This window comes from Panicum virgatum, chromosome 5K, assembly GCF_016808335.1.
Source record: "Panicum virgatum strain AP13 chromosome 5K, P.virgatum_v5, whole genome shotgun sequence".
NCBI classification, from domain to species: Eukaryota; Viridiplantae; Streptophyta; class Magnoliopsida; order Poales; family Poaceae; genus Panicum; species Panicum virgatum.
The window spans coordinates 17817704-17832736 of NC_053140.1; the positions used below are offsets into that span (position 1 = coordinate 17817704).

General features: G+C 46.9%; 1 protein-coding gene across 1 annotated transcript; it reads left to right on the forward strand.

The window, feature by feature from the left end:
• Positions 1–2732: 2732 nt before the first annotated feature.
• On the forward strand, positions 2733–4191 carry LOC120706757 (caffeoylshikimate esterase-like). The gene has a single exon (XM_039991471.1). The coding sequence runs from the start codon at positions 2920–2922 to the stop codon at positions 3895–3897; it is 978 nt and encodes a 325-aa protein (XP_039847405.1). The 5' UTR covers positions 2733–2919; the 3' UTR covers positions 3898–4191.
• The last annotated feature ends 10842 nt before the right edge of the window (positions 4192–15033 follow it).

Here is a 15033-nt window from a genome sequence, read left to right on the forward strand (position 1 = left end):
TACAAGTACTGTTGCACTGTGCTGATCGGAAGTTCCGACCAGGTGACAGAAGTTCCGACCACCGACAGAAATTTAGTTCCGACAAAGGGTCCTCGGCCGATTGGAATTAATTTGTCGGAAGTTTCGACATGGGGTAGGAAGTTCCGATAAGCACGTTTTCAGCCAAAACCAGAAATCGCCAAGAACAAAAATCCTTCTTGGGGAAAAACTAACCAGCCAAAATCAAAACCCTTTTAGATCCTAGTTAAGGGGTGCATATAGAGACGATTGACCAAGGGAAATCACTTAGAACCTCCTAGAAAGATAGATCGGGCCGGCACAAGTTGGAGTACCTTGAAGGAGCTTTTCTTGCACCAAGAGCTCGAAATCCAAGATACCCGGGGAGGAGATCGTGGGGAGGAAGGTCCCCCCACTTGATTGGAAGCTTCCTTGGCCTTGGAATCAAGTTTAGATGGAGGATTTGCATTCTAGGGCCTCATGGAGAGGGAGAGCTTGTGAGGGAGAGGGAGAGCTCGTGAGGGAGTGAAAGGGAGAGAGTGAACGTGAGGGAGAGTGAGCTGTGAGGGAGAGAAATAGAGTGAGATTCCGGTTTTAATGATTGTGGGGTCAAATAGATTATATAGGTTTGACCGGTCTGACCGATTACTCACGCCGGCCGGACCGATCCGGCCCTAGCTGACAGAAAAATTTCATCTTGTGGTTTATTGCGTAAGTTTAAAACTAATAGCCGCGATTAAACTTAATTATAGGTGATTAACTCCAGAGGTGTTACACGTATCCTTTTATGGCAGAGTTTAAGTTGGCTATTTCTCAGCATGCAATCATACATGAATTCGAATATAACATGGAGAAAAGTGCACCAGATAGGTTCAGGGCCTACTGTTCAAGGAAAGATGAAGATAACTGCCAATGGAGACTACATGCTTCTAAAATAGATGGTGGTACTGTAGAGGTAATTATTCAACCATACCAATTTCTGTTTTGCCTCTTTCCATTGAGCCACATGTGCCCGAGAAAACTGCTCCTGTCAAGGAAAAGGCAAAAAGGAAAATGAAACAACCATCCAAGAAGAAGAAAACAACCATTCCTGTGTTGACACTTGACAGCCCAGCAATGGGCACAAGAAGCAAAAAGTTAGATCCTGCTAGCCCTGCAATGAGCACAAGGAGCAAGAGAAGGCTCAGCCTGTGATCCTCGTGTATTTGGCTTGGTGCATCCTGTGACTCTCATGTCTATGTGAATTTGCATGTCTTAAACTTCAACTCTATGTGAACCTACTGTATCCAGCTGTGGCAATGTGACCTTGTTATCTCTGTCAATTTGCATGTCTCTATTTATGGAGATATCTTATTTATGCATCTATCTAGCGGTTACACATGATGCACTTGTTATTTATGCATAATGGTTTGGTTATAAATGATGCAAAAATATTGGTCCAGAAAATATAAATGAAGTCAATATATTGCAAATATAAAAGAAGAAAAAAACATGCACCAACAAAACTGCATTGCCGTACAGGTGCACCAGGATAGCACTAAGCTACATTGCTGTCGAGAGGGGTAAATGTGTCTTTTCATGTGGCCATTTAACACTGTTAGCCTCAAATCTAACTGCAGTGTCAAATAGGGATCGAAACATAATCTGAGTGTCAAATAGGGAACGAAAAATTTTTGAGGGTGAAGAAAGGAACGACTCAAATTCTCAGTGTCAAATAAAGAATTTTCTCTAAAAATAAACCTCATCAGTCATTATGCAGCAGTCTGCTGAGCTAATTCTTACTACGTCCCTCGTGGCCTTCGCATCTAATTTATCTCTTCGGCCTCGACGATGCCGATGCATGGCTCCAGGACCAGGAGAGTCTTATGAACCGACTGAGATCGGGTTCAAATCGGAGGGCTAGGAGGAAAGCGGTTGGAGAACTGAATGCAGAACCCTTTCCAGTATGGTTTCTGTTGGCTATCTCTATCACGGATATTAATCCCCTGCTCCCTTCGCCGCGGTCCCAGGGTAGGTTTTTTTTTTCGGTCCAGGGTAGTTGGGAGGAGCACAGCTGCCTCACGCTGACGGACGGACGGACGGGCATTGATTGTATATACTGTACATGATCGCGGACTAGTATAATAACAAACAAATTGCGATCACCATTTTCATTTGCCTCAGTAGAGTCTTTGAAATAGAAATTTTGCATATTTGAAATATTAAATATAAATTAATCATAAAATTAATTATAGAGCACATCTGTAAACTACGAGACGAAATTATTAAAACTAATTAATCTATCAATAGCATGTGTTTACTGTAGCAATTTATTATTTAATTATAATCTAATTAGACTCATTAGATTCGTCTCGTAATTTACAAACAAATTATATAATCAGTTTTTTATTTTATATAAATTTAATATTTTATGCATGTGCCGCAAGATAGTTTTAGAATTTTAAATTTTACATATAAGCTAAGTAATATCTAATTGAGAGACATGCTCCTACACTGTAGCTGCAGTGAGATAGAAACTTAATGATGAGACTTGGCCTAACGGTGCCAGCTGCCCAGCTCGGCAGGACTGAACCCGTCCGGCACGTTTGGTGCCGTGCCATGCCACCGGACTTTTTCGTATGCACTGGCCGGGGCCAGCGGCCAGTGCCCACGGATCACGAACGGATCGGTCACGCGGCCGCTAAAATCGGGCACAAGGATTTTGTTTGCACCGTGCCTGCTTCCCTTCCCACCCACCACAGGAGAGTCCAATAAAACTGGCGCTTGGGGCCTTGGGGGAGGGCAGCCGGCGGCGGCGGGCAGTCCAACTCCACCACCAACGCTCCCCTTGTTTCCACCCCACTACAAGTCTGCAAGAGAGGGAGAGAGCCCGAGGGAGCCAAGCTAGCTAGCACTAGCAGCGGCAGCGGCAGCGGCGGCGAGATGGTTCACCCGATCGCGGAGGCCGACGAGCGGAGCCCCTTCGGCAGCCTCACCCCGGAGGAGTTCTACGCGCGCCACGGGGTCACCCACACCACCTCCTCCTTCGTCAACCCGCGGGGCCTCCGCATCTTCACCCAGCGCTGGGTGCCCCGCGGCGGCGGCGTCCTCGGCGCCGTCGCCGTCGTGCACGGCTTCACGGGCGAGTCCAGCTGGATGGTGCAGCTCACGGCCGTCCACCTCGCCGCGGCGGGGTTCGCCGTCGCGGCGCTCGACCACCAGGGCCACGGCTTCTCCGAGGGCCTCCCGGGCCACATCCCCGACATCGCCCCGGTGCTCGACGACTGCGACGCCGCCTTCGCCGCCTTCCGCGCCGACTACCCGCCCCCGCTCCCCTGCTTCCTCTACGGGGAGTCCCTCGGCGGCGCCATCGCGCTGCTGCTCCACCTCCGCCGCGGGGACCTCTGGCGCGACGGCGCCGTGCTCAACGGCGCCATGTGCGGGGTCAGCCCGCGCTTCAAGCCGCCCTGGCCGCTCGAGCACCTCCTCGCCGCCGCCGCCGCCGTCGTGCCCACCTGGCGCGTCGCCTTCACGCGCGGGAACATCCCCGAGCGCTCCTTCAAGGTGGAGTGGAAGCGCCGGCTCGCGCTCGCCTCGCCGCGCCGCACCACGGCGCCGCCCCGCGCCGCCACCGCGCTCGAGCTCCTCCGCGTCTGCCGGGAGCTGCAGGCGCGCTTCGAGGAGGTGGACCTCCCGCTCCTCGCCGTGCACGGCGCCGACGACACCGTCTGCGACCCGGCCTGCGTCGAGGAGCTGTTCAGGCGCGCGGGGAGCAAGGACAAGACGCTCCGCGTCTACCCCGGGATGTGGCACCAGATCGTCGGCGAGCCCGAGGAGAACGTCGAGAAGGTGTTCGACGAAATCATCGCATGGCTCAAGGCGCGCGCCGCCACCGCCGTCGGCGCGCAACAACAGGAGTAGTTCCGGCACGCGTCCTGCGTGCGCGCCGCGCCATGGCCGCGTGGTCCGTTCCACGGCGGATTCTAGATTCCTTCCTCCCCTGCTACCACCATCCATCCACCACGGCTCCAGGTCCAGCAATAAACTTGTGTGCTGATTAGTGAGTGAATCTGTTGTGCGAGCCGAGATCTCATCCTATGGTCCCGGTCTACCATCTGCGGCTGCTTGAGATGCCGCCACCATTGCTACCGATCATGAATCTTGTTGAGCTTTTGATCCTTGAATTTAATGGATGAGTAACATTTCTGTCGTCTCCGTCTTGAATCTTGCATTGACTACAAACAGTTCCGCGGTTGGAGTGGTTGTCTGCAGTCGGTTGGGTCGGAGGGTAAAATCAATGTTGCAAGTGGTGAGCTGCTGGTCGCTCATCAGCTGCAGTTGCATGCTTGCAGTTGCAGACGAACACTTGACCGATTTTTCAGTGGAGGTAGAAACTCTTCCCATTTTCACTGCGTGCTAGAGCCAAAAAGTTTCACGGAGTACCCTTTTATGGTTAACTGCTGCCCACATCGACAATATCCTCTTTGCTATATTCGTTACAGGCTCCATAGCTGAACTAGTGAACTGGATCGTGGATCGGAAGGTCACGGCCGAGATGACTGGCGGACTGACTTTGCACAAGCTAGCCCGAATTGAAACTGTTAGGTAATTGCTGATCGAAATTCTGTTGGGATTAAGGATGGAGCGTATCTGCACTTTTTTTTTTAAGAAAGGACAGGAGCGTTCCTTCACGTGAAGCTACCGATTACCAAGCACTTGACTTGATCAAGCAAACAGGATCTCAGCCGTTGTTCATCCAAACGATTTGCAAAACCCCATTAAGAACTATATTTTACCAGCTGAAAATAAGAATATCTATGCAATAGCTACTGACTATCTTGTTAGAGCGTGTGTAAGATATAGTTAGAGCTGACACGGACAAATTAACTAAACTTCACCTGGTAGGTGACTTTTGTAAAATGAAGAGACACCAAATAAGAGTACGGGATCTTTTCGCACCACCACTAATTTATTTGAAATAAATAGAACTGTATTTTTTGGAAGGACGAAGTTATATGTGACAAAGATGGTGGGGTCACAATTATCACCCTAGGCAATTAAGGTGGGTCAAGAGTCTTTTGGGTTTTTGCAATGTCACCTAATGATACAATTTGATTTTTGCAACACAAATTAATACAATCCACGGGCAGAACATTGGGGGTGATACGTCCTCGACTCTGCACTAGTGCTCCTATTTTTCTAGATTTATTTCAAAATTTAACTGTCGCTATTCTTTTAGTGATAGAAGACGTGCTCATCGATTGCGAAGCGTCAGTGGTGACTTCTCCCATTTTGAGGATCTGCCAGCTCGGTCTATTGGAGGTGCTCATAGAAGTAGAGTTACGTGTGTGTAGAGGTGAGTATGCGTGTGTTTGTGAGCATATGCATCTGTACTGTGTTTTGAAAAAAATATAAGAAGTATACCTGTTAATACCCTAAACCTGTATAACCCTCTTGTGTGTTGAGACACGGGGAAGTAATGGAGGAACGATGAGAGTAGTAGTGTAAATCCATGCAAAGCCTAATTCGGCCCAAAACGTAAATAAGATATCCGGCCTTTTCCTCCCTTTTCCCTTTACTTTCTCTGCCGTGACCGGCCTCTGCTGTTGCATATACAGCCCATTACTGAGCAATCTGACCCAAACCTGAATTCATGTTTTTGGCCCGTTATAAATTTATTAGTCTGGTTTTGCTATTTGCCAAGCGGCAACTCATCAGACATGTCTAGGTGGGCTCGTTCGATCCATTCTACTCCCTGCGTTCTAAAATATAGGTTGTTTTGACTTTTTTAGATTCATATATTTTGCTATGTATCTAAACATATGTTATATCTATGTGCTTAGCAAATACTATGAATCTAAAAAAACCAAAACGACCTACATTTTGAAACAGAGCGAGTATATTTTAATTTATTTATGGAGGCAACAAGATGGAGATCGTACCCTAAAAAAAACCTAGATGGAGATCGTTCTCTAAATAGCACTATCGCGAGACCTACCTTAGAGCATCTCCAAGAGTTCTCTATTTCTCTTCTCTATTCTTATTTTTTAGAAAAAAACAAAAAAAAACACACTCTCCAATAGTTCTCCATCTTAGTTTTGAAAGTGATCTAGGCCCCTAAGTGATTTTTGGTGAATAATGACAAAACACATGTGTATTTAATCGTGTAATTGAGCATGTGTGCAGGTGATGAGTTTGTATAGGTGAAACAAGTGACGACGTACGACCCCTCAAAAAGGAAATGAAAAGGTGGAGTTCAAGCGTACTCAAGAAACTAGATTTTAATTTTGAAAAATTGAGTATAGGAACGCCGTACTATCAAAAGAGACTTGATTCAAAGGTTTTGATTTGAAACTAGTGCTCAAGAGATCCTAGACAAACATTTATGAGACACAAATACCACTCAAAGAGCAAAATGAGAGATTTTATCCTGCCTAACCCGGATACTCTGGGTATAGGGCCGGATTCTCCGGACAGGGCTGCCCGGAGTCTCCGGATGCTCCTTGCCCGGAGTTTCTGGGCATATACTCGGAGTTTCCGGGTAACCCTTCGCCCAATGACTATATTCTGGGCTGAGGGGTATAAATACCCCTCCACACCCTTCAGTTATGTCTCTTGCCACTTTGACGAGCTGAACTCAACCCCAAGCCAAGAAAGCTCCCTCACTCCCTCTCTTCCATTCTTGAGTGATTCCTTTCAGGGATTTGAGTGAGAAGCAAGCAAGGGCAAGGATTCATGCTAGTGAGCCTCATTCCCACCTCTTGAGCACTTGGTTTTGGTCAAACCCGCGGATTCAAGTTTGTTACTCTTGGAGCCTTGTGCTCCTAGACGGCTAGGCGTGCTTGTGATTGCTCGACCTCGATTGTGAGCTGCGCAAGAAGTTTATAAGCTTCATTCCTCGCCGAGGAATCCATAGTAAGTGACCTTGGGCTTGAGAGGTGATCTCGCCTTTGGGAGAGGAACATAGGGGTTCTTGAGCACCGTCTCTTGAATCCTTCCTCAACGGAGACGTAGCACCTTCGGGTGTGAACTCCGGGAAAAAATCCTTGTCTGACTTGTGTTGTTTTACTTGATTTCATTACTATTTGCTTGTGAGACCTTGTTTCTAGGGTTTGGGATCGATCTACTAATATACATGTTTCTAGTGAGAACTATCTTGTGGAACTTCATCTCTAGGAACCCCTGGTACTTGTATTTTTGCTCGATCTACTTTTCTCGCTCAGATTCTTGCTATTTGCATTCAGTAGTTTCATACCCGGAGTCTCTGGGAAAGTGGTCCGGATACTCCGGACACAAAACCCGGAGTTTCCGGGCTTATACCTGGAGTTTCCGTGCTTAGTCTGCGTCTAACAGTTTTAAAGTGGTTTTTAGTTGCAGATTGCCTATTCACCCTCCCTCTAGGCATCTTTGAGGTCCTTTCAATTGGTATCAGAGCGAGGCTCTGCATTCAAAGGGCTTAACCGTCCGGAGAGGTCAAGATGTCGAGTGATAAAAAGAATCCCAAGAATCCGGATGATGAGAGTCAAAAGGGCAAAAATGGTGATGAAAAGGAAAATGACGACAAAGTGGTGGAGAAGAGAGTGAAGCGGAGACATCCGAATATGAGATGTCTTATGAGAAGTGGAAGGCTTGGAAAAAGAAGAAGAAGGAGCAACACAAGAAAAAGAAGTCTAGTTCTCGGATTGTCATTGATTTAAGTGATGACTCCGACACCAACTCCAAGAGAAGAGCCTCACGCTCCTCAAACAAGGGAAGCTCATCAAGGTCAAAAGAAAAAGGTGATTATCGAAGAGTTGCTCATGATTACACTTTTCAAATTCCTAGTGAGCACAATGCATCAATTCACATGTGCAAGCCACCTTTCTTTAATGGTACCGGATATAGTCAATGGAAGACAAAGATGTTTGGTTACATGAATGCAATTCACAAGGATCTTTGGAAAGTTGTGGAAGTTGGATGTGAAATACCGGATGAAGATGAAACTCCAATGCCGGTTCAAACATATGTGCTACAACAAAACTTTCAAGCGTTGCACATACTTTACACATCCGTGAGTCCTGAAGAGTTTGACAAGATAGAAGATGCACCAACCGCCAAAGATGCTTGGGACACTCTCCAAGTAAATCATCAAGGATTAAGAAAAGTCCGTGAATAAAGAATCAAGACATTGGAAGATGAATTGAGCCTATTCTCCATGAAGAAAGATGAAAGTGTCAAAGAAATGTACAACCGCATGAAGAAGATCACAAATCAAGTCATTTGGTGGTGACAAGTGGGGTGACCGTGAGATTGTGGACAAGTTCTTGACCGTTTACATGGCTAGGGATATCACTTTACCTAGCCTAATAAGAGCCGAAAGGGGATTCAAGCACTTCACCGCCGAAAATGTCCTTGGAAGAATTGAAGCTCACCATGATCAATTGAAGAGAGTCAAGATTAACCAAGATCTAGCCGAGCTTCAATAGCAAGCTGCAAAGAATAATGGTTTGTCACTTCAAGCAAAGTCAAAAGGCAAAGAAAAGGCATCTCAACACTCAAAAGATGATACATCAAGCAACGATGATGACAAGCTTGATGATGAGGAAATGGCTTTCTTTATCAAGAACTTCACAAGAGTGTTGAAGAAAAGTAACTTTAGAAACTTTGGCAAAAACAAGATATATGAGTGTAACACCCCGAAAATTCACCAAAACAAATCACTCGCTAGAAATAATTTTCAAAACTTTTTCGTCGCTAAGCTCGAATCGTTTCAGAATCTTTTTCTGTCCGAACTCCTAATCTCCCAAAGTCCTTCCCGGCGTTTCGCCGTCCGACACCGAAATCAATCGCCGTCCCTTCTCTTTCTTTTCCTCGTCCCGCGTGTTGCTCTGCGTGTTGCCCGACCGCCGCGCGTGCTCGATCAACCCCGCGGTCACCGCCGCGCATGGTCGACCGTCGCCACAAATCCCGCCGACCGCCGCTCTCTCTCTTTTTCCTCCCTCTCTTCCTTTTCTTTTCTTCTCCTTTTCCCTTTTTCTTTTTCTTCTTTTCTTTTCTCCCTTCTTCTCCTTCTTCTCTTTCTTTCCTCCTGCTCCCTGCCCATGCACGCCCCGGCTCCCTACTCACACACAGCCCCCCTGTTCACCCATGTGCAGCACGTAGCCACGCGACCCCGAGGCTCGCCGCGCTGCCCATCGTTTTAGCACCGCGCCGCTCGCCCCTGCCCGACTCGTCCCATCGCCCTGTGCCGCCTCGACGCAAGCGTGCGAGCAGAGCTCGAAGCCGGGCACGGCGACCCGGCCACGCGCCGCACCTCCCTGGGCGCCGCCTCCCCCACCACGTGCCACCACCCACCCCTGCACACCGACGCCCTCGACGCCCGTGCCGCTCCGCGACGCTCGCTTGGCCGAGCGCCATTAAAGGCGTCCCGCCGAGCTCGCCGGCCGGCCACCACCGCGGCCCCCCTCCCCCACCGCCTTTCCTCGCCTATAAATAGGCCCTCCATCGCGCCCTCAAGATCAACAACCCCCACCGCCCTCCAGCGCCCCCTTCCCCTTGCCCACAGCACCGCCACCACGCACGCCGAAGCCGCCCGCCGCCCGCCACAGTCGCGCCGCCTCCTCACTGCCTCTCCGCCAGAGGTGAGAGTGGGGATAGGTTGCCCTCGCCGCCCTCTCCGTTTCCCCCCTCGCTATGGCCGCCGCCGTGCCCGGAGGGCCGTCGCCCAGGGCCTCCGGCGAGCCCTTGCGCCTCTCCCCTGTTTCGGCCAAAGGGGAACGGGAGGAGGAAGATGAAGGGGGCATTTTGCCCAAAACCCCCTCCCCCCTCTCCTTTCCATTTAAGAGCCCTTCCCCTTTACACCCCTTTTTCCAAATAAACCCCCTTCATCTTTAATTATTCCAAATCAACCCTCCACCATACAAAAATATTTATAGATAGATCCTTGCCATTTTCCAGAGCAACCCTCATATTTCTAGAAATACTAAACAAGCCCGTACCATCCCAAAACTATTTACAAATAGGCCCTCGAACCCCCGTTTAGCCCTAAACCTCCCGTTAACCTGTCATTTCATGCGCCAAAAATCCTCCAATCACCCCAAAACTTTACCACGCCATTTCTAATATATTTTCAGCCGTGCCATTAGAAAATCTCCCAAAAATATTATTCCTACCTTCATAACCTAATTTCTTCTGATTCGAGCTCGACGATAAAACCTTTATTTCTTTTTATTTATTGTGTGTTTGTTTGTGTGCGTCGTAGATCACGGAGTGACCGAGGAAGAACCCGTCGACGAGCAGTACCGCGAGCAGGTGTGCGAGGACCAGTACCACGACCCCGAACCTGAGGGACAGTATCTCGAGCAGGACTTTCCGGAAGGCTTTGTGAACGGCAAGTTCAATCTCATCCTTTGATTGCATATTTTGACCCAGTTTTATAAACACAACCTATTGGCCTATTTTATAAAATTGCATATGCTTTTACTGCTGAAAACATGGTTGGATAGCCACCTCTTGATTTGTTATAACCATTCCTTGACCACCTAGATTAATGTCTAAATATGATTTACTCTATTTGGATGTTAATCGCTGCTAGAATGCTTAGGACCTTGAATTCAATTTACAACACAATGCACATGGTACAACTTGTTTTATAAAAGGAAAACATGTGAGTGAGGGGGAAGGGGAAATGTGAAACTTTGCAAACTAAAAGAAAGAGGTACTTGGACGAGATGGATGGCATTCTTGTGTGAATTGCCAAAGGGTGTGCTCATACCGGCGTGGTTGAGCAAGGTTGGGAGATATCCATCTTGTCGCAGTTAAGGACCGAGTTGATGTGTCGTCTTGCCTATCTCAACTATCGTGCAAACCACTCGACCGTTGTGTGTGGCAACGGCTTAGCATAAACCCCACTAGTTAGTCTGATAGCCATCAGGAGAGCTGAGAGCAACGGGTGACCAAGGAGAAGGGATAAGGTCGTGGTGACTTATACCCCGGTTAAATCTCAGTGTTAGGTCAATGGCCCCTTGGTGGAGTCCGTGTTGGCTAATAAGGTCTAGCTAAGGTGGGTAATGGCTTTGTTGGGATCTGCACCGACACTAAGGTGTTCGTGCTGTGGTACCCCACTTGTGGGTAAAGTTGCACACCTCTGCAGAGTTTAAAACCTATTCGAATAGCCGTGCTCATGGTATTGAGCGAGTTACGATTTGGTCACACAACTAGCACTTCTTCTGGGATTGGGTTGGGTTAGCATGAGTGTTTTGGGAAAAGTGTCCGTGTAAGGATCACCGGGGTGTCCGACCCTAGAGGGGGAGGGGGTGAATAGGGTCGCTAATCGCTTTCTAACCTAGGGCTCAAACTATTTGCATGAGATAAACCTAACACATCCTACACATCCTAGTTATGACTAAGGTTTATCTATGCTACTCTCTACTTACCCCTAAAAGACTTGCAACCTTATAGCCAATCCTAATCAAACTAACTAGGAAAGTAAAGGCACGCAAGATAGAGTAAATGCAGAAACGTAATACGGTAAGTAAAGAGGTAAGGGAGAGAATATGCAAACTCCCGTGAAGACACCAAGACACATGATTTAACATGGTTCGGTTAGGACACCAAGTCCCTCCCTACGTCCACGGCCACTTGTCCAACAAGAACAAGTGTGATGCCGAGTCTCTTCGCTTGATCACCGTCTCGCGTTCGCCACCAAGGCTTCCGGCAATCAAAGGCTAAGTGGCGCCAAGTCACCAAGACAAAGCCACCGCCACCGTCTCTCTCGAAGCGTCACCAATGGCACCGTCTTCACTATCGGAGCTTCTCACCAAGAGGGGTCTCCTTCCCCGCACAAAGTGTCGTTGCCGCTCCACACCAAGTCGGAGGGTCACACGACGAGTACACGATTGCTTGCCGCAGCAAGACTTTGCTCAAGGGAGCTCTCGCAAGAACTAATCCCTATACAAGTGCACAAAGCACTCTCACAAAGCTTCTCACAAGCTAGATATGACACTAAGCTTTGCTAGGATGGTTGGAGATGTTAGTTTGCTTGGGCAACACTTCCTTCAACTTTTCTGGCGTCCAACCTACTGCAGCAACCGGCATTGGGGGGTATATATAGTCCACACACCCCAAAAGAGCCGTTGGAAAAGTGGCTGAAAAAAAGCGCTATCACTGGTTAAACCGATGATCCACTTTGTGTCATCACCGGTTTAACCGGTGAGCAGCGTTTTCCAACTAGCCGTTATACTTCAATGGTACCTTAATCAACCGACGTAATCAACCGGTGAATACATCTTCATCGCCGGTTTAACCGGTGCATGTAACTTTCCTAGAGTTCTCGAAAACCAACTCTCTGAACAACTACACCGACGTAATTGACCGGTGTATCATCGGTTCAACCAATGTATGCATTTCCCTTGGTCTTCCTCTGCCGTTGCACCGACGTATTCAATATCTTCATCGTCGGTTCAACCGACGCAAAACCCTAGCCTCAGCTTCTGACCTCATTGCACCGGTGAGTACAATTTGCACATCATCGGTTTAACCGGTGATAGCAAAATGTCTCTGTCTTGTTTGTTTTGACTTGATTTCTTCACGGTCTCTTCAATTCTTTGTCCTTTGGACCGTAGGGGCGGCCCTTCGGGCCTAGCTACGCCTATCTTCTCTTTCTCATCACTTGAACCTAAAAGCCTGAGAATGGTCATCTTAACAATCATATTAGTCCATGTGTTGTGTTGTCTATATCAATCACCAAAACATTATATTGAAATATGGCATGAGAGGCCATTTTCGCTACAGTCCGGTAGTTGTGCAGTGAGCTACTATAGTTGAGGAGTCCGGTAGCCTTAGAACTTGGATCCTTTGTGTAGGACCAACCCCGCTTATTACTCGGTTAGTAAAGAATCGCTTTGAGAAAATCCTTTTCAAAAATAAACCCTTGCATGTGTAAAATCTAGCTTTACTGCAAATGAACCTCAACCTTATCCTTGAATTATCCTATGCATATCTGTGTTATGCTCCTCCGTAGATGGGGTTGGACTTGTTGAGTACTTTTGTACTCACCCGATATATATTTGTGGTTTTTCTCCAGAAGAAGATCCGGACTTCGCTGTTGAAGACATTGAGTAGAGGTTGCGTCTGCACCCAACCTTGCCTGTGGTGTTGGCCCCTTGCAAGATGCTTCTGCTAGCGCATTACTCTGAGCCCGAGCTGGAAACCGTCTGGGTCGTGTTTTGGTGTATCACTATAGCTGTTTTACTTCTTATTATCATTTGTATCGTGTGTCCGCCTCCTCGGAGGTTTGTACGGTGACTGAACCATCTGTTGAAGAAATGTGTTATCAGCCTCCTGGGACTGATATTTGTATCACATTTAGTCTCTACTTATGTGGGGACGCTTCAATAAGCCAAGAAGAAGATCTAATAGGCTGTGCTTTGGGTGTAACAAAGTTGGGCATTTCATTGTGGATTGTCCGGAAGAAAAGAAGAAGAACAAAGACACCAAAGAAAGCACATCCAAGAGAGATAGATCAATATACAAGAAGCAAGCCGGGGAAGCACATCTCGGTCAAGAATGGGATTCACAAGAAGAAAGTGAGTCCGAGAAAGAAGATGTTGCAACAATGGCATTCAAGGCATCTTTTCATCATCCTACAAGTTTATTTGAAGAACTCACCGATGATGAAGATCAAGATCAAAACATGTACTTCATGGCCAAAAATTCTAAGGTAACATCTCCATGCTCATTCGATGAGGAACTAGATAATGAATTAGAAGCTACTAAACTAGTCAAGAAATATGGAAAAGGAGCCGCAACTAAAATGATGGAATTAATAATGAAACTAGATGATGTGGATGAGACTCTTGAAACACAAGAAGAGTTGCTTAGACTTGAGAGAGAAAAATCCACGGCTCTTAAAAAGGACCTCGCCAATGAAAGGGAGGAAAACAAGATGCTTGTGGACTCAATCAAAGTCAAGGATGGCACTCTCCTTGAGTTAAAAGAGTCACTCTCTAGTGAAAAAGAAAAATTGGATGATTTGACTAGAAAGTTTTCTTTTGTCAATGACACTAACACTTTCTTAAGGAAGGATAATGAGAAACTTCAAGAAAGCATAACGAGCTTGCAAGCTAATCATACGGCACATGAATTTCAAATTAATACTCTTTTGGAAAGTTCTTCTAAGACTAGAGAGACATCTAATTCATCTAGTCCTTCAACAAGTAATGGTTGTGCACGGTGCTATAACATTGATATTCAAACTTGTGCTACTAACCATGTTGAGATGAATGCAATGAAGAAAGAAATATCTAGACTCACTCAATTGTTGCAAGAAGAAGTTCCATCTCATGTGCAAGTTGCAAAGAAAAATCTCTCAATGAGGGTAGGTGAGTTTGAGAAACATACCAAAGGATTTGGTTCAAAGTACATGAGCAAGTTTGGATTTGAAAAAGGTAAGGGACTTGGTAGGAATGGGCAAGATACTCCACATGCCATTCCATTCATCAAGAACAAGAACAAGACCGCCTTGGGTGCTCAAGGAGGTCTAGTGAACATGACCACGCCCATCCGCAAGACAAATGAAGTGATTCAAGAAAGTGGTCATGTTAAATTTGTCAAGAGAGGAACAGCATGTGATGAGGGTGCCAAGATTGTTGCATCCTCATCCAAGGAAGACAAGTTCAATGCCTCTAGCCCAACAAAGACCAAGGCACAAGCATCATCTCATGTATCCTTTTATGCCGATTATGTTTTAACAAGGAACCACCATGGTAAAGTGGCAGCCAAATTTGTAGGACACCGTACATGGAGCACAAAAGTGAGAAACCATGTATGCGTGCCCAAAGTGCTTGTGACTAACATTAGAGGACCCAAGTATTGTTGGGTACCTAAAAGAAAAGAGTAACTTTGTTTTATTGGGATACTCCTCCGGTGGTTCAACTTGGGTGATTGATAGTGGTTGCACAAATCATATGACCGGAGAAAGGAGTATGTTTGAAACAATAACCACATCAAGTGGAGATCATTTCATTACCTTTGCGGGAAATCAAAATGAAAAGTACTTGGTACCGGTAACATTAATCT

Excerpts from the sequence above, each read along its gene's own strand:
- LOC120706757 (XM_039991471.1), top strand. The coding sequence starts at position 2,920 with ATGGTTCACCCGATCGCGGAGGCCGACGAGCGGAGCCCCTTCGGCAGC.